At 36.1% G+C, this 23579-nt stretch overlaps 1 protein-coding gene across 1 annotated transcript in view; it reads left to right on the forward strand.

Annotated features, from left to right (window-relative positions):
- The window catches only part of LOC117181166 (potassium channel subfamily K member 12-like), a 25114-nt gene extending 1878 nt beyond the window's left edge, over nucleotides 1-23236 (forward strand). Inside the window, exons 2-4 of the mRNA XM_033373733.1 lie at nucleotides 1230-1323; nucleotides 8822-9227; nucleotides 22759-23236. Coding sequence (XP_033229624.1) covers nucleotides 1230-1323; nucleotides 8822-9227; nucleotides 22759-23236 — 978 coding nt within the window. The remainder of the gene's footprint in view (nucleotides 1-1229; nucleotides 1324-8821; nucleotides 9228-22758) is intronic.
- The last annotated feature ends 343 nt before the right edge of the window (nucleotides 23237-23579 follow it).

A 23579-nucleotide genomic window follows, 5' to 3' on the forward strand; every position in this document is an offset into this window, starting at 1 on the left:
CCCCCCCCCCCTCACGTTCCTCTCATTAACCGTCAATCCTTCTACATTCGTTTCCTGTCACGTGCTCTACTTACCCTCCCAATACTTCAAATTTCGCATCCTCATATTTTTCCCCATTTTCTGCCTCATCTACTTTATTCCAAACTTTCCCTCAACTTCAACTAATTCAGCTTCCCTCACTTACCCTACTTCCCTTACGTTATTTCTTACCACTCCTCCTACTCCCCTAACCTAGTTTCCCATCATGTCCCCTATTTCCTTTCCTCTCATTTCCCCTACTTACCAACCTTTATTTCCCTTACATCCCAATATTAACACGCGGAAATTCAAGAGCAATGTTTAATTAAAGTTTTTTTTTCGCACTAACCGATTTTTTTCTATTGTATCACAAAAAGTCTAGAGAGTGGTCAGTAATTGCGAAGTCTAGGGGGTTATGAACCCTTTATGTGAAAGAATGCTAGTTTAAACGTGGGTGAGAATGCTAATATCTTCTCAGCGACCTACTCTCGTTGTTACCCTTAAACATTGTGCTTCGGCATGCATAACATTTTCAAAATGATTTCTGATCTCGCCATATCTATCTACACACTTAAAATTGACCCAATTCTACTTATGGCTGTCTATTAGAGTGAATTTAAGAATCTATTTTATTTATTATTTTTTAAGTTAGCATCTTCATTTCTTGGTTTTATAAGAGAAAGAAACCTTATATTGCTTAGATTATAAAATAGATAGTTTTTAGAGGTTTTTTTAAAGATAAAAACATAGGAAATGGATCTTCGTTTATTACAAGATAAAAAAAAATCAGCAAATCATCATTTTTGACTGAAACTGTGATCAAAAAAAAATTTTGATGTATCTTACTGGTAAAATTATATTAATTGTTCCTCTCTCAAAGAAACTAATACTCTTGGGCAGAAATTTATACTGAGAAACAATTTTAACTTGTTTGTTTTACATCCAAATATTGAAAATTGTGTATGCGACAGTGACGAGCCGATGCTGCGAACCTCGTCATAATTTAAAAGTTTAAACATTTATTCCTAATAAAATAGCCGAAATTAAAAAAAAAACTTTCAAACGTTGCTCCTTTACTTAAAACTTAATAAGAAATGTTTGTTAAGTTTGAAACATTTTTATAAACTCCTTTTTTATAAACTAGTTGTTTTCTTCTGGCAAATTTTAAACAAGTGCACTAACTTCATAAACAATGTGTAGCATTTTCTTAGTCCATATTATGTTTTACAGGATACGGAAGTACTGCTCCTCAAACAGCTGCAGGAAGAGCAGCTGTAATTTTTTATGGATTTTTTGGTTGTTCAGGTAATTTAAATAATTTAAATAATATTTTTGTTTTCACTATTTTCAAATAAATGCTAAAAACTAAAATTCCACTGCAGAATTAATTATTTAATACAATACCTTTAAACCAGAGTAAACCACAGATTGTGAAAAATATTGTGAAAATTCCGAAACATTTTTGACGCAAAAAGAAGTGGAAATTTGGGGATTTTTGTGGATATCGTATTTTTTGGTGAATGGAGAAAAAAAGGCGAACGGAAATTTTGTTTAATACGGTTTTAATAGATTTTTCATGCTTTTTCCATTGATCATAAGGACTTTTTGAAAAAGAAATAGTTTACCTTCAAAAATGAAAGTTAAAAACAAATTTGACTTTTTTGGAAAAAGGGCACAGTTTTTTTTCTGCTTTTATCACAAAAGTAAGCTTTGATTTTTCCCTTTAAGAGCTTTTTGGTTAAAAAGTAGGATTTCTATTTTTTAATTACGAAAATAAGTTATAAGTGGTTTTTGAGAACTTCCAATAAGGCTTGTACGCATGCCAATGCTCTAAACGATTATTTTTACTGATACAAAATTAAACTTTACTTTTTACTCTGAAGGATATTAAAAGTTAAAAACCAACATTTATTTCTACATGGGGAGAAATTTCAAGAGATTAATTCACGGAAGCGTGCGATTTTAGGGTTACAATTTTTACGTGCTTTGAAGTCTCAGACTCTGTGATCTAAAAGCATAAAATCAAGACCTAACTCGAGACCTATGCTTTAAAAGCAAGGGTTCCGAGACCTTAGTTCTTGCGTCAAAGCGTAATAAAATTAAGAGGTAGGGCCGTGAATTAATCTCCCGAAATTTCTCTCCGTGTAGCTCCAAACAAATTTCCTTCTACAAAAATAAATAGTATATTATAGATAAACCATAAAAATCCTAACCCTATTTAGGAGCTTTCTCTGGAGATAAAAAAATAAGTAATGACATTTTTTTCAAACAAGTGTAATTTAATGTAATGTCAATGCAAAGAACGTGAAAAATCGTATCGAAACTATGCTAGATCAAGTATTTTTTGGTTTGCCATTTCGCAAAAAAATTTCCAGTTATTTGAATGTATTTTAACAGATTTCAGGGAATTTTCAGGTATTTCAAAGCAGTAGAAAGTATTTCAAAGAGTCAAGGAATTTCAAAAGATTTTAAAGGATATTTCAGATGATTAAAAAGGGTTGCAAATAGTTCCAAAGAATTTAAATGATTGAAAAAGATTTCAAGGGATTGGAAAAATTAGGTAGTAAAATTTCAGATAGATTATCAATTTTTCAAGGGACATTACAAGATTTTAAGAGACTTCAAGGATTTTTATCAGATTTCCAGATATTTGACTAGATTTCATTAGATACTAAAGGATTTCAATGGATCTTTGACAATTTAAAGGAATTAAAAGATTCCAATGTATATCCACATATTTTAAACGATTTCGTTAGATTTCAGAAGATTTAATAGAATTTCAAATGATTTTCATATAATATAAAATATTTTAAGAGATTTTAAGGAATGGTAATATCTTTCAAAAGAAAAAATTCGTAAGGAATTTAAAGTCATTCAAAAGTATTGCCACGGATTTTAGAGATTTTACCAAATTTTAAAGAGATTTCAAAAATTTCAAGAGATCTCCTAACATTTCGAAATATTTCATGAAATTTCAAGGTTGTCAACGGATTTTCAGATATTTTAAATGGCATTTGCGGATATTAAAAGATTATAAGGGGTTTTTCATGGGACTTTGAAGATTCCGAACGATTAAAAGGTTTAAAGGAATTTCCAGGGATTTTCAGAAAAGATATACAGAAGATTTCAAGAATAATTTAATTCTTCGACACTACATTTATTGAACATATGTAATATGAAATATTGCATAATAAAAATATATAATACAAATAACGATATAATATGTATAATAGTATTGATTCCACTTATTTGTACGTGATTAAATTATGAATTCCGAACGACTGAATGTGATTGCATTTCATTTTATATGATTGCATGGTGAATAATGAGTGGTTTCAAGTGATTTCGTGTGATTGTAATTGATTAACATTTATTTTACTTCATTTCTGGACGAATTAGGAGTGCTGTCATGTGATTATACTGTAAATTCCTAGTGATTTCAGAGGAATTGCTGATGATTGCAAATGATCGAACTTGACTTTATATGACTGTATGGTAAATTTCGAGTGGTTTTAGGTAATTACATTTGATTGTGATTGATTACAATTTGTCGTACATGATTGCATTGAGAATTCCGAGTGATTGAAGGTAATATTATATAATTGTATTGTAAATTCCTACTTGATTGCATGATGAATTCCGAGTGACTGAAGGTGATATAATATGATTGTATTGTAAATTCGGAGTGACTGCAAACTGATTGCAATTGATTGCACTGATATGATCGTATGGTGTGGATTAAAGGCAAAGTTAGACCGAAGACGAGAAAGGAGAACGAAGTGGTGGTTGTGAAATTGAAGAGCTGGTAAGAAAAGTTGAGGGTGGTGCGATTAAAGGAGGTTTGGTAAAGGTGTTGTACTGGAACGTAACAGGGGTAAATAAGAAAGATGCGGATTCCAGGAAGTTTATACAGGGATTTGATGTGGTAGGACAGGCAGAGACGTGGATAGAGAGAAAGCGATGGGATAGGTTAGAGTTAATGTTGCCTGTGGGGTGCAGGTGGAGGCTCTCCAAGAGACGGTCAGAGTCAAGAAGAAAGGAAGAGCTAATGGCAGAATTATAACGGGGGTTAGAAATGGATTACAGGAATTAGTTAATAAAGAGGGAGAAGGGGGGCAAGTGAATGAGGGCAGTAAGAATAGGAGGGGTAATGTGTAGGTCTGTGACTGTCTACAAGAAGGATGGGATGAGAAGGATTAAAGAAAGGTTGGAAGCCTTGCTAGGAGAAAGGAAGAGAGTATGCTGGCACGGAGGGGGGTGGGGAGACTTTAATGCGAGAATTGGGAGGGAAGAAGGGCCTTTACAGGAAAGGAGAGGGCATTGAAAAGGAGTTGAGAAGTATTGCGAAAGAGGGAAATGTGTTGAAGATAATAAATAGATTTAGGAAGCGCAGAGTAGGAATAAGCAAGAAGATAAAGAGGGAGGCAGAGGTGGAGTGGTTGAATGACAAGGAGATATAGATACATATAGGGAAGTTAAGAAGGCCGAAGGCAACAGTTCTGGACGGGATAGAGAACGGAGCGTGGCTGTTTAGTACACAAGAGGTTAGGGAGAGGCTGAAGGAGGTAGTGAATAAAGTATGGAGGAGAGAGGGATTACCAGGAGAGTGGAGAGAGGGTTTAATAGTGCCACTATATAAGAAAGGAGATAGAGATAGGCAGAAAAATTACAGATGGATTATGCTAATGAATACGGCGTATAAAGTATACGCGATGGTGTTGGCGGAGAGCCTGCGGAAGAAATATTTCCGGAAACGCAGGCGGACTTAAGGGCGGGCAGGAGCACTATCGGCAATATCTACATTCTGCAGCACGTGGTGGATAGAGAATTAGCAAAGAAGGGGGAAAAAGTACGCATTCATTGTGAATATCAAACGCGCGTTGCCTTTGGTGGATTCAATGCGGGAGACAATGGAAGAGATGGCAGTGGAGAGTGGCCTGATTGAGAGGGTAAGGGAGGTATATGTAGAGAAATGAGATAGCGTGCAAGAAGGAAAGAGAATTTCGGAGGGCTTCTGGATGGATAGTGGGTTGAGGCAAGGGTTTTCTCTTAGTCCAAAGTTTTTTGCGATTTTAATAGGGGAAGTGGAAAGTAATCTAACGGTTGGAGTGGTAGGAGGTGTTAGGATAGGAGTAGTGAGGATATGGTCACTGGCGGATGCACATAACATAGTGGTGCTAGCCAAGAGCGAGGAGGCCTTAAAGGAGATACACTACACAGCCGTAGTTAAAGAAAGGAAGGATGAGGTTGTTAATTAGGAGGACTCTAAAGGTTTTCCTCGAAATTTCCGCTACTTGTTTATTCCAAGTAAGAGTGCGATTAAGCATATATCCCAAAAACAGATTCTACAAAGGGGATTAGACGTCCATCGATCAAGAGAGGAGGTAGGGTTGCAATTGTTTTAAGTGATGGAGACGAAGAAGGCCCTATAATTATAGTCACAGTTTTAGCAGGGTTAAGAGTAATGCCACTTGTCGAGGCCCAATGCACCACCAGATCAATATACGCCTGTACTGTTTAAAATAAGCTCTTAAGATTGGCAATAGGCCCGGAAAGGTAAAACTTAAAGTCGGCCGCATATTTGTGATAGTTTCAATGTCGAAGCTCGCTACTAGTTTCAAAGGAACGATTTAAAACATTTAACAACTATTTTTTAGAGGTGGAACGATTTGAGCCTAGTCAATAGTAGATTATGGTTAACTGTATCGAATGCCTCAGAAAAGTCAAAAAGGACAACAACCGCTATTTCCCTTCTATCAATTGCCAGTTTAAGGCGAGAAGTTACTTTAAGTGAGGCTGTGAGTGTACTATGCCTGGCACGGAACCCAGATTGCATTGGGTTCATTAAATTATTTGTTTCAAAGTGTAAAGTAAGTTGCTGATGGGCTATGCGTTCGAAAGTTTTAGACACGAACATAGAATGTATATAGGACGGAAATCTCTAGGAGAGGTAGGGTTAGTTATTTTAGGAACAGGGCGAATAATCGCCTCTTTCTAGACATCTGGAAATATTCCTACATGCAGAGATGCATTATAGATGTAAAAAGAATTGGGCCGATGAATGGTAAAGCAAGGCGAATCATTTTAATTGAAATACCATCAGAACCTTGAGCATTCGATGTTACCTCGAAGAGTTTTTTAATTAGGGTTTCTTGCGATATGATAGCAAAGAATAATTTAGTATCATCAAAAGTAGAGGAAACTGAGGACGGGAAAGGAGAGCTATTTGCAAGGAGGGTATATTTTGTAGTAAAAGCTGTCTAAAGCTCTGCAGCTGAGAAATTGTTATCAGGAGCCAAGTGTTTAGAAGGAATAAGTTCTAGCCGTCTTAAAAGAAGCCAGATGTTTTCATTTTCATTCCTGTTCTTGATAGAATTGTAATTATATTGATTGTATGAATCTCGGATTTTGGTTTACATTAGGTTTCTTAATTTACTGAATTCGTCTTGAATAATACAATTTTTTGTTCTTTTAACCACTCTACGTTTTTTTATCTTTTTTTTTATCAAATCTTGAATATAAGGAGAGATGCAAAGAGTATACGTCTTCTTTGCTTTTGGGGTATTAAGAAGCGTACATTTGTCAAACGCTAAAGATAAAAATGAATTAAGACAAATCACCTTTCTATTTATATCTTTTTCAATAAAAATACTATTCCAGTCATAAGTAGAGAGGTGCTCATGAAATTCAGTGTCATTTATATTTTTAAGATTGCGTGTGAGCAGGGGAGTTACTCCATTCAATGGACTAATGGAGAACTGGTATTGGATGCTGATAAGATCATGTTTTGAGAGAAATGAGATTGAGTGTTGAGTAGAAGAAATTTAAAATAGTGAGTTAAATTGTTGGTAGCATTAAGATTTGTGTTTAGGTCACCGGTGAGTACAATGTTATTATAATTAGGTATAAGGTCAAAAATATCATTCTCAAGTTCCCTGTCATAGGAGACGTTAGGAGGGTTGTGTATTACACCCGCCAACATACTCTCAAGAGGCGAGCATACCATGATAAAAAGGTATTCAGCAGTAGGGTAATTGGCAAGAGGAATCACTCCCACATGTACATCCTTCAAACTGTCATGAATATAGAGACAGGCCCCAACCCCTCTTCTCTCATCTGTATCTCTACGGAAAAGGGTGTAATCATCAAGTACGACAAGGCTCGAAGAAATGTTAGGCGTGAGCCATGTCTCAGACACGGCTATGATATGATGAGAACAGGACATGATGTGATGTTTAAATCCAAGGGAATGGGCAGGTAAAGACTAAGCATTAACGTGACAAATATTTAAAGTTTCCATTGCATACAAGTGTCTGAAATACGTGAATAATTCAAAAGAGCCATTCCGAACACGCATCCATCGTTCTGTAGGAAAGACGAACATTATAGTTACGTAAAAAAAAGTGCATAAACAAGCAAAAATGCAAGAATTAAAACAAAGTCACAATGTTTTATGCAACAAGTTACCGGCACTTTCACAAAACATAAATTTGTATGCAATTGAAAACGTCAAAACTTATATAAACACAACAAATTGAGGAGCGGCAAATTTACACGTCCGCATCCGATCACTGATCAATTAATCTCCCCTGTGTGATGAGTGTCTCATTTTATAGTGTGGAGGCGTCGAGGTGAAATGAAAAAGAGGAGGTAAACAGAATACAAGAGAGGTTTGTAATGTAGACACTGGGGTTGGCAAGGAACACGTCTAAGTTCATTGTCAGGGGGGGGGCGGGGATAACAGAAAGAACGATTTTAGGGATTATAATGGGAAGTCAAGCGTGTAAATATTATGGGAAATTTTTTGGAAGCAGGGGGAAGTGAGTTGGTTAGGTAGTGTTGGTAGGAGAAGAAGAATATGAGAGGGGGTTCGAAGATGGAGGTTGAAAGTGAAAATTATTTTAGAACGAATGGATTGCAGATCAATAAAGTGAAAAGGATGCACGAGGAAAAAAAGGAAGGTATATGAGATGGTTAGGATGAATCAGATGAAGAGAGAGAAGGCAAAAGGCGGGGAGAGAATAAGGAAGTCAAGGTTTAACAGGAACTATGTGTGAATTATGCCAAGGCAGAGAGCGCAATATTTGGAACTTATAGCGAGGATGAGATGCGGATACGTGGAGGATTTTAATAGGTACTAGGTTTCTAGCAAGAAGACGATATGTGAATTGTGCGGGAAGGGGATGCAAACCTGGGGCATTGTTTGAAGGAGTTTGATGAGGTGGAAAGAAGTGGAATAAGTATAAAGGTATTGTTGCATGAAAGGGAGGATGAAAGGGTAGTAGCGTGTATTAGCCGCGGAGGCACAGGCTAGCAATGCAAGCCAAAGCGAGAAAGTAGGGTGATTCGTGCGAGGCGAAGCGAGGAAGGCAAGGCTATAAGAGCGAGCGGTCTTAGAGATAAAGTGTGGATGAATATTAGTTTTTCAGAGTTAGTTGTAAGAAAATTCTGTAAAGAAAATGGAAGTGTAAGTAATTTAATGATGAATTCCGACTTATTAAAAATGATTTTATGTGATTGTACTATAAATTCTAAGAGTAATTGCAGAGGGATTATAGGTGATCGCAACTGAGTGTGCTTGATTAGAGTGATTAAATGATAAGCAACGAGTGTTTTCAGATTTCTTAGTGTGATTTTAACTGTTTACACTTGACTGCATGTGTTTTCTGTTGATTGAAATTTATTTCTCGTCATGGCACTGTGAGCTCCGTGTGATTATGAGCTGATTTTTAATTATTAAATTAATGTATGTACACTGATTGCAGATATATACCTAAATGATGATATTTTCTTTGTAACTCAGGTGGAATTTTATTTTTCAACCTCTTTCTTGAGCGGATAATCACCTTTCTGGCTTGGATTTTAAGAAGTCTTCACTTACGTCGTCTAAAGAAACGATTAAGACAAACGACCCTGGCTTCTCGACGATCTAGAAGAGGTTCTAGTAGAGAAGGAAGAGGATCCCTGCCAGACATCCTCGATGATGACGAGGACATGGGGCTTGAGCACTGGAAGCCGAGTGTTTATTGGGTCATGCTTTATCTATCATTGGCCGCCTGTGTGATCTCTTGTAGTGCTGCTGCTCTTTATGCTCCGTTTGAAGGATGGAGTTATTTCGAAGCTATTTACTTCTGTTTTGTTAGTTTTGCCACCATCGGCTTCGGGGACTATGTCAGCACCCAACAGTCCGACTATCCATATCTCCACTTGTACGTTCAAAACACGAAAATACAGAATGGCACGTAGCGTTCTACTTTTAGAATTTAGAGATCCCTACACTGAGAGAAATTTCGGAAGATTAATTCACGGAGCTATGCCTTGATTTTATCACGCTTTGACGCGAAAAATAAGATGTCGAAACCCATGCTTTTAAAGGATAGGTCCCGAAGTTTTAGGCATTAGGCCACGCTTCTTTGCTCTCAGGTCTCGAATTCTATGCTTTTAGATCATAGAGTCCGAGACTTCGAAGCACCTAAAAATTGTAGCTCTAAAATCACGTGCTTCCGTGAATTAATCTCTTGAAATTTCTCTCTGTGTACTGAAAATCACGACAAGAGTTCCTGTATAGAGTGTCCCAATAGAAGTTGTTGAAACTAATCGACTGTCATGTTTTAGGTTTTGCAGTTAAAAAACCATTAATAGCGTTTAAAAGAGAAAAAAGGGAGGTTTTATTTCAGTATATTTTAATTCAACCGGGCACTTCTCTATAGAGATATTTCATTAATTAAAGCAAGTGCTAAATTTACAGAGGTTGGTGATAAATATTTTCAAAATGAGAACCATTAAATTCTGAACAAAATTCAATCCTGTTACCAAAACTATTAAAAACTTTTACTAAAATCTCGCTTGTCATGCTATTCAGGGATTGCTTAATTGCACACATTAAATCATTTACAGTTTGAGAAATCTCAGCATAGAAATGATCTTTGATGTAGCCCCAAAGGAAAAAATCAAAAGGATTCAAATCATGTCAATGTGGCGGCCATTTTAGTCCTTCTGGTAATAATTTAGTTTTCAGAAGGTTCTTTTAAGTCTTTCCAATGATCTTCGACTCCCAAAATTGAGGGTAAATTCCTTTCATCGAGATTGCTGCCCATTCTGATACATTTTGGGGGTGCAAATTTTGGACATAAGAACAGCTACATTTTTTGATCACAAAATCTTTAATTTTGCTTGTTAACATAGCTTCGTCTGTAAAAATATAAATTTTTCGTCAAGTTCTCGGTCTTCAAACATATCAGTTATCGGTTTGAAAAATTCAACATGCCCATTGAACATGCGGATAACATTTGATGAGCACATATTTTATTAGGATGCATATTCAAAAAATGTTTTAAAATTCTACATAGTGATGTTCTACATGATTAAAAATCTTGGGCATCTTCCTGAATTATGCATTTAGATTAAACTTGAAATAAAAATTTAAGAAATTTAAATGAGATAAGAATTCAACGACCATATTTGCAAAACCACTATAAAATGTTCCTATTGAAATTTGACAAAAAATAAAAATTCTCGTCTTTTTTATTATTATTATTGAATCACAATAAGAAAACATTGATGAAAAATAATTACCAACATTTCAACACTTACACAGCACCCTTATCAAGGTAAGCAAAATTTGAGCAGGCAGTAACAGCAACGAAACCACGATGCTCTCAGGCTGATATCTGACAATCAAGTCTTGATTCTCAGTTATTAGGGAGAGAGCACCGTGGTTTCATTGCTGCCCCTGCTTGCTCATATTTTGCTTGCCTTAATAAGAATGATGTATGAGTGCCGAAGTGCTAGTGAATACTTTTTACAAATGCCTTCTCATTTTACTTTCCTCTTTTTCCTTTTTGTCTATAAAAGAAATTTCTTTCTTTTCTTCTTTAGGGAAATTTAATTTTTCAAATTGAAATAGGAACATTTTATGGTGGTGGTCCAAATTTGATCATTGTATTCTTGGTTTTATTTTAAGGAATTCTGCACATTAGCCTTGAAATATTCTGTAATTCTCTCGACATTTTCTTCTGTGGTCACTGATATGGGTCGGTCTGATATATTGTGTCTACGGTCTTGTATGGTTCAGTATTCGATAAAATTGTCGATAGCTCTATAAAAAATGAATTTAAAAAACAGTTAAATAACAAGAAATACGTCAAAAAGTGTGTCGCCACTCGGCTGACGCAATATATGTATATATATGCATAATACGTTCTCACCTTTCTTGACTCAAACGTTTTTGCTTCTAAGAAGGATAGAATAAAACTGCAAGGTCTCCAGTAAGTTATCTTCAATTGTACAGCCACTACTTAAATAGTAGAGGGGGAAAACATGTATTCAGTTTCAGCAACTACTTTTGGGATGTCCATAGCAACACACATATAACCCCATATGGGAATCCACACTCTATTTAAAAAACTGCGGGTACGAATAGTTCTAAGTAATCGTTCGAGCAGTAGTCCAGGCATTACGTCGGAAAAAAGTATCAAATTCCACAATAAATCCAACCAGCAATGTTTTTAATGAGAAAGTTTCGTTTTGGGGTCTTTTTTGACATATCAAAAATGCTAGAACAGATCAGTTGCCAAACCCGGTTTTTTTTTTAAACAGTTCCAAAAGTTACTTTTGCATAGACGGATAATTCTCATTGCTCTATAGAGCAAAATGTCCAACAGAAAAAAGAAAGAAAACAAAATTATGAACAAATTTTGTTTTAAAAAAATCCGCTAACTTCTGTTGGTTCTGAGTTATGATACATTGAAAAGTCCCCATTTTCTGTGATTTTCAGCGAAAAATCACTAAGTTTCAAAAAACACTGTGCATCTTTGCAAATAATTACTGCGCGGAAAAGTGTTCCACAGGTGAGTGAAACTAGACTCAATTTCCTGTAAGTACAAAAAAGAACAATATCCTACCTTTGCTGGTTAGATTCATTATGGAACAAAACTACCAGATGCCTGGACTACAGGGCAATAGTTAGCTGATTACTTCCAACTGAGATAAATTTTTCGAGTTACAGGGCTGTAACGTGCTGCCTCTAGCGGAGTCCACTGGGCATATCTGCGATTCACAACGGAAAGTTTAGCTTAGTTTAGGTTCCTATCTCGCGTTAGCCTAGTTTGACCGATTACCTGAATCATTTTTTACATTTAGTTTTGTCTGTGCAAAAACGAGAAATGAAATGAAATAGAAGTCAATGTAGAAGCTTATATAAAAACTACCGATAAAATATATCCGAACATTTATAGCGACATTCCAATTTAGGTTCCCACATAGGTTCCCATGCAGATTCCCACATAACTTTCTATCCCATTTCATTTCCCAATATGCCCATGCGATTTTATATAGGAATCCATATGGCTTCCCATGTGGGTCCCATATGGGTTCCTACATAGAGTCCTATGTGGGGATTTTCAGAAACAGAGACGGATTTCTGAAATACTTTTAAATAGTTTTGCACTTTAGAGATTAAATAGATTTCAAACTTTTACTTTTTGTCAAACAGTCAAAATTCTCCTTAAGATTTAAGAGAAAAAGCATAGAATGCAAGAATTGATTTACTTTTAGTAAACACTTTTAAGCTTAACTTGTAGTATTTACACTGAGTCCATTGAACCCCAGGCTAACTGCGTCTACGTACCTTCGAAGAGACGATTTAGAATTGAACTAATTATTAATAGAATTATTAATAAAATAATGAAGTATGTGTGCTATGTGTTTTTTTGTGTCGCTGAACTCTAATTCGGTCGCAGGATTGTGCCAGCTTGTTAGCATTTAGAGTAAATTGAAAAAACAGCCTTAAAAGCTTCAAATTTACAAACGGCTGATTAACATATTGTTTACTCTTCGTTTCTTCACTTTTACATCCATCCTTCCTTCATTCTACTACTCAGAAGACTCGAGGTCATCAATCCCAAGCCTACAAACCCCACGCTCACATACCCTTAGCTCACAAAGCCCAAGTATATCAACCGCAAGCCTATGAACCCCAAGCTCAGAAACCACAAGCTAATAAACTTTAAACTCACAAACCTCAAACTCACCTACTCCAAACCCACCCACTTCTAACCCACAAACCCCAAACTCACACACCCCAAATCCACAAACCCAAACCTACATATCCCAAATCTACACATTCCGAACCCTTAAACCCCAAGTACACCAACCTCAAGCCCCAAATCTACACACCTCGAACCCTTATATCTCAAACCCACCAACTTCAATCTCTGCAAAAACCCCAAACCCACACACTTCAAACCCTTAAACCCCAAATCTACTAACTACAAGCTCTGCACAAACCCCAAATCCACACACCTCAAATCTATACACCCCGAACCCTTACACCTCAAGCCTACCGACCTCAAGGCCTGCAAAAACCCCAAATCTATGTACCCCAAACCCTTACAGCCCAAACTCTTACACCCCAAACCCTTACACCTCAAACTCACCAACATCAAGCCCTGAAAAAACCCCAAATCTACACAACCTAAACCCACCAACCTTAAGCATATTAACCTTAAAGCCACATACCCTTTAGGTCGCTGTGCATGCTTTATACAATGGGTAAGCTCATTGAACGGCCCATTCGAAAGAGATTAAGGACCGGCGTGAAGTTCGAAATGGATTCATGAGGCCTGGAATTCGCCCCACGAGAGATGGGACATATGTGCAATCGTCGTGCTGGAAGTAAAAAATGCGTTCAACTCAGCGAAGTGCCAGAGTACCTGTACAATGTCCTGGAGGATTACCTCCGAGACAGGGTACTGTGCTCATCGGGGTGACGAAATAGATAATACTGTACGGAGTCGAGATCTGAGCGGACGCCCTGGACTTCCAATGCAGGCAGAAATGTCTTACTTCGGTACAGCGTGCTGGCGCACTGCGAGTTTGCATGGCGTACCAAACTGTCTCGGAACTTGCGATGTTGGTCATCGCCGGAGTCATACCCATAGATATTCTCGCCAGAGGAAAGCGTCAGAAGTACCTTGAAAGGCGTGAAGGTGTTCGATGGGAGCATAACGACCGCCGGGCGGTGGCTGCGAAGGAGTGGTAGTTGCAGTGGGACCGGGGGAGAAGGGTCGTTGGACACAGCGGCTTATACTCCAAAGCCGGTCATGGTGGGCGGATCCACGGTCAACTTACGTTTTACCTGACGCAGTTGCTTCCGGTATTTTTTTAATACAAATTATCCACAAAAAAACAGAAATCTTCTCTTGTGGAGAGTTTGCATAGTACCTGCATTACATGGACAAGAAGTCTTAGCCATTCTGCCAGTATTGCTCAACCTCAGTGCAGAAAGTATCCTGCATGGAGAGCAGACGATAGTGGCTAGAGGGCGCCCTTGTCAAGAAGAGGGATGAGCAATCGAATTGGGTGACGGTCGTGCTAAAACTGGGATCGGGGATTTCAGCCCTCTGCTATCGTGACTAGCCAAAGACAGAGGTGCGTGAAGTCACGGCCCACAAATCCTAACTTCAGATACCCCAATCCACGCACTCTGTGCACTCAGCAGAATTACAATGATATGTAAGATTAGTCGCTGTATAATTACAACTTTATTTTGTAATCTTACAAATCTAATATCCTTAATGCAATCAATGAATCTTACTTCTAGCGTTACCCAGAAACAACGGCGTAGACGTAGTCCTTTTATTTCATAATAACGTGTTTTTTTATTTTCAAAAGATCTTCGAATCGGTTTTCGTTTATGTTTTATTTTAGTTTCACGTTTGAGACTCCAACAGTAATCTGCTATCATATCTTCGTTCTAAACACCCTGATATCTTTGTTCCATAACCTTAAGATCCTATAGAAAATCTTTCACCTTGCTCCTCACTATATTCCCCAAGATTTTCTGGGAAAAAATTAAGATGAGAATGAAGGTAATGAATCTTAGTATTCACTAAACATCCCAATTTTTTGTATGCATCCAGGATTTCACCAACAGCTTATTTGTAATTTGGTTCTTTATTATTTCCTTAAAATTTAAGAACAAAATTATTGAAACCTTTCCAAGCAGCAAGTTCAAGAGTTATCATTTTGTTTTGAAACTCTTTGTTTTTCAGAAGTGTTCTTACCTTCGGCCCACCTAAAACTCCCTCGTCAATTTTTCCTTGAGATAAATTTGGGAATTTGATGAACAGATATTTGAAAGCATCACTGCTATTAGATTTAATAGCTTTAACAAATTGCTTAATAAATCGTAGTTTTATATGCAATGGCAGTAAAATTATTCTTGAACTATTTGCTAAAGGAGCATTTAAACCATTTTTCTAACCGGGTATCAAAGTATGCTGAATCACCCAAACTTTTTTTACATAATGATATTGACGATCACGGCTATCCCATTCACATTGCAAATAAGGAAACTTAACAAACCCATTCTGTTGTCCAAGAATTGTTGTAATTATTTTCAAATCGCTACATATTTGCTAGTTATGCTCATCATATTTTAGTTTAAAAAGCAACAATCAAATATCATCGTAGCTCTCCATAAACTTCTGGAATAAGCTAAGGAAGTGATGCGTATTTATTACTATTATGCAACAGAACTGCTTTAAACTCTTTATGAGAGAAATACTTTCTGAAAGGTTAACCTCTTGATCTATAAAATGTTACTTTAGTTTCTGATTCAAGAAGATTTTTTTCTTGGAGCCTAGGTGTGAGAAGTTCGGCGTTTTCTTTTGAGAGACCTAAATCTCTCACAAGATCATTAAGTTCTTTCTGTTCAAACAAAGTAGTAACTTTTTTATATTTGCCTTTCGGAGTTCTGTTTCCACTGGAGTTTAATTTGTCGGGTTATTGAAGATCAGATTAGTCATGTTCATTATGTAAAGACTTATCAACTTCTGTTATTTCTTCATCGACTTCCATCCTTTCATTTTCTTTTGTACTGTTAGCAACGGGCGTGTCAACCGTATTGTATCACATTGATATTGTAACGGAAGCGACCAATGGATATACAATATTAGCTCCGTTCTTTGAATTAAATCCAAAGGTAGAAGTTAAACAGAGATAACAGATTTTCGGGCTCTCATCAAATCATTGGAGACATACAGCGTTTCTTCTTTTCATCTCCCTTTTACCGCTGTCTAAGAAACGTCGCACAATAAGCAGACAAAGTATTTAGTATCCAGCTCTAATCGAAATCAATCATAACATTTATATTGAAAAACTTATAAATAAATTTATAACGATCGGAAAAATTCGTTTCGTATTTTTTCAAAACAAATTCTCCACAAACAAGACAGAAATCTTCTGAGTTCTTTAAACAGATTATTTTTTAAGTCCAAAAGTATTACGTAATCTAAATTAACGAAAAAAATAAGTATATAAAAGTCAAACCCACGTACCCCAAGTTTAAACTCACTGACAGGACAGAGAACAAGAGACTGACTTTTAACTGTAACTATAGACGATAAACAATTGACGATCAACTCAAACGATATACTGTGGAGATAAAATATTTTCATGTACATAGCTTCACTCTTACGGCAGAAAACTAATACTCTATTTTCAATTAATTCAACATGAATAATACAGATGAGAGAAAAATGATTTTCGTATCATCGGGGAAATAAAACTGCTAGTTCACTGGCAGAATAGAGAACACGAGACTGACGTTGAACTGTCACTATGGACGATAAACAAGCAATTGACGTTCCACTAAGATGATATACTGCGAAACAAAATATTTTTATGCACATAGCTTCACTTTTACGACAGAATACTAATACACTATTTTCAATCAATTCAACAAGAATAATACAGATATAATACAGGATTGGAGTTCTGGGTGTATTAATTTAGGCGTGGGGTTTGTGGGTTTGGGATGCGTGGGTTTCGTATCGGTTAGTTTGGAGTTGATTTGGAAGGGTTTGGGGTTTATAGATGTAGGGTATGTGGGTTTGAGGAGTGTGAGTATGCAGTATGTAGGTTTGAGGTTCATGAGCTTGGAATTCAAGGTTTAGGGTGTATGGTTTTGGGTTGTGTAGATTTAGTCTGTGTAAAATTGGAGTGTGAGGGTCGGGGTTTGTGGTCTTGAGATTTAAGGTTAAGCGTAAATGAATTTGGGGTTCGAGGGTTTGGAGTGTGTCGAATTGAAGTTGGTGAGTTTGGGTTGTGTAGATTTAGGGTGTGTGGGTTTGGGGTGTGTGGAAATGAAGTGAGTTAGTTTAGGGTGTGCAGGTTTGGGGTTTGTGTAGAGATTTAAGTCAGTCGGTTTAGGGTGTAAGAATATGAGGTGTGTGGGTTTAGGTTTTGTGCAAACCTTGAGGTTAGTGGATTTGGGGTTTAAGGGTGCAGGATGTGTAGATTTGGGGTTTTCAGAACTTAAGGTTGGTGTGTTTGGGGTGTGAGGGTTCGATGTGTGTAAAATTAAAGTATGTGGGTTTGGGGTTTGTTGGTTTGAAATATGTCGGTTTAAAGTGAGTGGATTTGGGGTCTGTGTAAACCTTGAGGTTGGTGGGTTTGGGGTTTAAAGGTTCGAGGTGTGTAGATTTGGAGTTTTTTTAGGGCTTGAGGTTGGTGGACTTGGGGTGTAATGGTTCTGGGTGTATACATTTGGGGTATGTGCGTTTGGAGTGTGTTGGTTTGAAGTGAGTGGACTTGAGACGTGTGAGTTTGGGGTTTGTGAGTTTGGAGTAGGTGAGTTTGGGGTTTGTGAGTTTGAGGTTTATGAGCTTGTGGTTTCTGAGCTTGGGGTTTATTGGTATACTTGGGGTTTGTGAGCTTGGGGTTTATAGGTTTGGCCATGGTGGCCTTGAGTTTTCGGGGTGATAGAATGAAGCAAGGATGAATGAAAAAGTAAAGAAACGAAGAGTAAAAAATATGTTAATCTGACTTTCGTAAATCTGAAGCTTTGAGCCTGTTTTTTTAATTTACTCTAAATCCTGACGTGCTGGCACAATTCTGCGACCAAGTTTGAGTCCAGCGACCCAAAAAACGTCCCAGTAAACTCTTAAAAAATAGTGTGGTCCTGTGTCATTATTAATCATTATTAATTAGTAAGAATTAGTCATTATTAATCAAGTGTACCATTTTTCTCATAAACGGAGTTTTTAAAACTTTATTTTACATGTTTAAAACTGACCTATTTCATTTTATGAGTTTCATGTTAATTGGTAACTTCAAACTGTAAAATTAATATACTTTTTTCAAAGTTCTTTATAATGCTAGTTTTTTCTTAAAACTATACTATTTTGGGAGTGAAACACAGCAAAATTTTTTCTCTATCTCAAGAATTGAACTTTGTATGCATATTTTTGTGAAAAAAGTCCAATTACTCAAACAAAAATTTCGCGTTCTTTCAACGTAAAAAAATTTGCAAAGGGAGACAAAAATTATTGGATCATAAAGAGGAAGTACGAAACTAAATTCCTTTTCATGATTTGAGTCGATACATAAAAAATAACGCAAATAGAAACAGGTCAAAATGGCGTGGGGTCCATTGAACCCAGTGTGACCCCTACATTATTTTCAGGAGGTATGACCACTACGGGTTAAACACAGTTCAAATCCACATCCCATGTTAAACAAAAATTTGATTAATCTACTGATGGCTGCCTATTTAAGCTAAGGAGGAAAATAATGACGAAATCGTAATCAAAAAATTTATTTTCAAAATTTACTTCATAATTTTCTGCCTTATTCTTTTCAAAGAAGTAGAATCGGTCAGGAACACAACGTCTACATTTTATAGTTACGAAATAGGAATCGAACATTATATATATTAATTAATTAAAAATTACTTATTAAGTTTGAATGGCAATATCAATTATTCATCGCGGTTAAAAACTAACTAACTGCAGCTACAGTTGGTTCGTGACAATAGTTAGTTGATTCCTATTTAATTCATCCTTGTGCTTGAAAAAATTCTAAACAAATGTGTGAATAGGAGAATATTTTTTTCAGGTACTTGAAAACTTTTGAATAACAAAAATGCCCTAGGAAGAACCAGAAGAACCCACCAAGAACCAGGAATTTAAATGAGAAATACAGCAGAATTTTATCTGTTTTATTTTGGTATTATGTGAAATTATCTTTATAACTTGTGCTTTAAAAGTTTTTTCAGATTGTAGAATTTTTGGCATAAAAATATTATCGAAATTTGAATTACAGAAAATCTCGAAAATTAGGAATTTCCCTCACAGCAATAGGATATAAGGGGATATCCCTGGGGCGTTTACGGGATATTTAAATGTCTCAAGTAGGGTATAGAAAATTAATTTATATCCTACTTTGGATATTTCAATATCCCGTAAACGTCCCAGGGACATCCTAGATATCCTGGGGTTATCCCTGGGATATCCAAATTTCCGCCTTGCGGGATACCCGACGGATTATCACAGGGATATCCTTGGGACAACCTGGGAGATAAATGCGATCAAATGGGATATCCCTTATCCGGGCCTAGCTCTCCAGTATCCACATCTATCTTTTTATATCAATCCAAATTCACTACTATCTCTTTCATTATCCTCTTTTTGACTCCAACCTTTCTCTTCGCTATAAACCTCTATACGTATAAAATTATCTCTTTGACAATGCAGATCCATACCTATCTTTTTCAATCTCTCTTATTTTCTCTATCTCTGCCTATCCCTGACCTACATACATAGGATAGGCGATCTCTTTCCATCGATTTGTAAAATCAGATTAATGCCTATCCCTTTCGATCTCTAAAACGTTATCTTTTCTTATCCTCAATCTAAATAATATTCTATCTTTTTCTTTATCTTTTGTGACCAAGGACTCTTTACCTTTTTCAATCCTTAGTGATTTCAATCTTTTTCAATCTCTTTCTCCATCCTTCGTGACTGAGGACTTTTATCTTTTTCTATTTTCTGCGATTGAGCACTATTATTATTTTCTATCCCTCAAAATTTAGGGAAATCATCGAAACCTTAAGAAATGCATTTAAAAAATTAATTTCAAGTTGCCCACTTACCAGAAAGACAACTTGACGTTTATGTTTATATACTTACATACTTAAAATTGATTTCGATACCCCTGCTGGAATTAAAAAGATACAGATCCCCTCTTTTTAAATAATTGTCAATCTAAATTTCGGTCTATCTTTGCCTCTTTTCTATATTGTCCTATCCTTTATCTATCCTCATTAATATTTTTCTATATCTAAATCAATCTGAATGCCCATCTATCCACGTAAATATTTTTCTATCTCTCGGATACCCTGCTGGAAGTAAAAAGCTCGAGATTTGATCCTTTTGAATAATTTTGAATCTCTGTGATAGAAAGAGATAGAGCAAATGTATCCGATTCTATATCTTTGTCCATCTAAATTTACACCTATCTTTTTAAATTCCTTCTTCTCTTTCTCAACTGGTCCTTTATCTGTTCACGTCAAACTTTTTCTATCTCTATGTCAGTCTGAATTTCTGTCAATATTTTTCAACCCCCTCTTATTTTATCTCATCGTATCCTTTATCTATATTCGTCAGTATTTTTCTATCTCTCTGTAATCTAAATTACCGTCTATCTTTTCCTATCTCCTCCTCCCTGTCTCATTGTATCGTATATCTATCAACGTCTATCATTTTTTATATATTTTTCGATCTAAATTTACGTCTATCTTTATCCATCCTCTATTCTCTATCTCATTCTACCCTGTATCCAATTACGTCAAAATTGTTCTATCTCTGTTAGTCTAATTTCCCGTTGATCTTTTTTAATCTTCTCTTCTCTATCCCGTCCTATATTACATTTAATAACTTCTATCTTTTTCTATCACTTTGTCTCCCTAAATTTACGTCTATTATTTTCAATCCTCTCTTCTCTCTCACACACTACTCGTCATCTATCCACGTCAACCTGAAGGTTTTGCCCTTCTGGAAGTAGAAAGATTGAAGAACATAGAAATTGGAGGATAAGAAAAGATATAACTATTCTATCTCTCTTTTTATCATTTGATGGGTCACTTTGCATCCCTGAAATCATATCTTTTCCTATCCCCAACTTTAATAATTTTCTATCTCTTTCCCCAACTTTCGTGATCGAGAACTCTTTATCTTTTTCTGTGATTTAGTCTGTCTATCTAATACGAAATTAAATCTTTTCAATCTCTTTCTCTATCTTCCGTAACCAAATACCCCTATCTTGTTCCTTACTTGTTCTATCTTTTAGTTCGAAAAGTTAGGGAATTTATTTTAAAATTTAATTAGACGTTGACCTCGTACTAGAAAGACACCATGACGTAAATTTCGATTGAAAAAGAGATGGAAAAAGATAGACGTTGATAGATGAACTATAGGATGAAATAGAGAAGAGGGGATTGAAAATGATAGGCGGGAGTTCTGATTAACAAAGATAGAAAAAGATTGATAAGAATAGATGCATGAAAGGATGAGATGAAGAATGAGGATGGTAAAAGATAGACGTTGATTGAGCCTGAAAAATTAATAGAAAAAGATAGAGGTTGATAGATGTAGTACAAGATGAAATAGAGAAGAGGACATTAAACAAGATAGATGGGATAGACAAAGAATGCGATAAGATAGAAAAGAGAATTTTGAAGAAGATGACGAAAATTTACATTGACGTTGATAAACGTAAGATAGGATGAGATAAAGAAGAGCAGGTTGAGAAATATAGACGAGAATTTAGATAAACAAAGAGATTAAAAAATATTGACGTTTGTAAATAATGGATAGGAGAATATAGAACAGAGGGGATTAAAGAAGATAGATAGGAATTTCGATGGACAGAGATATAGAAAAAGATTGACGTGATAAAGGATAGGATGAGATAGAAGAAAGGACATTGAAAAAGATATACGTGAATTTAGATTGGCAAACAGATAGTATTTTTATACATTTTCTCTATCTCCTTCTATCATGAAGATTCGAAATTTTTCAAAAGACAGGATCTCTATCTTTTTAATTCAGAAGGATTATCTCTCTCATCAGGAGTGTTGACTAGTACATCTTTAGAAAGGAGAGTACATGTAATTTTGATTTTCCAAATGATAAAAGTTTATTTATTGTTTATGAAGTTAGGCTGAATGAAAAATTGAAAGATATCAAAATTTTTAATAAAGACACATACTGAGTGATAGGAAAAGCTATACTCTTTTCCCCGAGAGAATAACCTGCCGACGCGCATCTTTATAGGTATTTGGGCGAAGATACTGTCAAAGAAGGGGTTTTCTTAATAAAAGTGTTTAATATTGAAACAGGCACTCAATTTTTCATGACGTTCAGGGAGTGTGCGGGTCAAGTTTCTTTAAAAAGGTTTGCATAGCTGCGCAAAGTGGACGTAAGTTGGTCCGCCTATATAGGATATTCTCACGGGTAATAGAGTATAGATATTAACAGACACAGAGAAAGATTGAGGGATAGAAAGAGTTAGATATTCCTGTTCACTTTGAATAGGTTCAGAGACAGAAGCAGATAGCCTTTTTGGGGATGCAAATCGGCTACTTGGAAGAGATGAAAAAGTTCTATCTCTTTATATTTCACCATTTTCATATCTTATCTCTTTCAGCAGGGTCCTTCGAGCAGCCCTTCTTATTTTTCTACCCTAGCTATACTTTATATACTTTAGCTATACAACAACGTAATATCCCTAGATTCACTTTGGCTGATCCTGGGATCTTTCTAAATTCCTTCGTTCAATTCCAGCTTATGTTTAGCTGTTATAAGGATTAAGTTAGGTTTTTTCCTGCCTAGTATTTAATATTTGAATAACTTTCGAACCTTGCCTATAGTGAGTGAATCATTGCATTTTTTTCAGGTACAGAATCGCCAACTTCTTCTTCCTAGTCCTAGGTTGTTGCTGCATCTATTCTCTTTTAAACGTAACATCCATCGTAATAAAGCAGGGTCTAAACCTGATGATACAAAAGTTACGCTGCGGATCTCGGGGAATGGCAGCTCCCCATTTGCCTAGGAGAAAATCCTCAGTCTCGGCAATGTACTACCCGAAAAGAAGATTAACCAGAGTAACTGCCAGAGACTCTATCAGGACTGATGATGGTTCCAACGACACTCCAAGACGAATGTCCGGCGAGTTGATCTCCATGAAAGACTTCCTCTCTGCCAACAAAGTATCTTTGGCAATAATGCAGAAACAACTTTACGAAACTGCCCAAATGAGTAGAAATGGAGATATTTCGACAGTCCCGACACATCAACCAATCTTCAAACCAGCAGCGGTTGGTCCTCTCGCAATTGCCACTGAAAAGTTCGAAGATAATTCGACTGTCCGGTAGCTCTGCTGATATAGTGATTTGTAAAAAGGCCTGTTGGTTTAGGATAAATGATCAATGATTACTGATTAGCTAAGGGGCCGTCCATAAATTACGTTACCAATTTTGAGCTATTTTTGATGCCCCCGTCCAATGATAAATAACTTAGCCCAACATTTTCTCAAAACCGGGGGAATAGGGTAATTTTTCACAAAAATAGGAGAATAAATTTAAAAAAAATAAAATTGATGTAAATAACATATTGAGTTCAATATAAAAAATTTTAAATTCCTAAAATTTCAAGTCCAAATACATAAAACAAACAACATTTTCTAATTAAAGAAGTTAATTTACCCCCCCCCCCCCC

The sequence above is a fragment of the Belonocnema kinseyi genome, chromosome 10, assembly GCF_010883055.1.
Source record: "Belonocnema kinseyi isolate 2016_QV_RU_SX_M_011 chromosome 10, B_treatae_v1, whole genome shotgun sequence".
NCBI lineage: Eukaryota > Metazoa > Arthropoda > Insecta > Hymenoptera > Cynipidae > Belonocnema > Belonocnema kinseyi.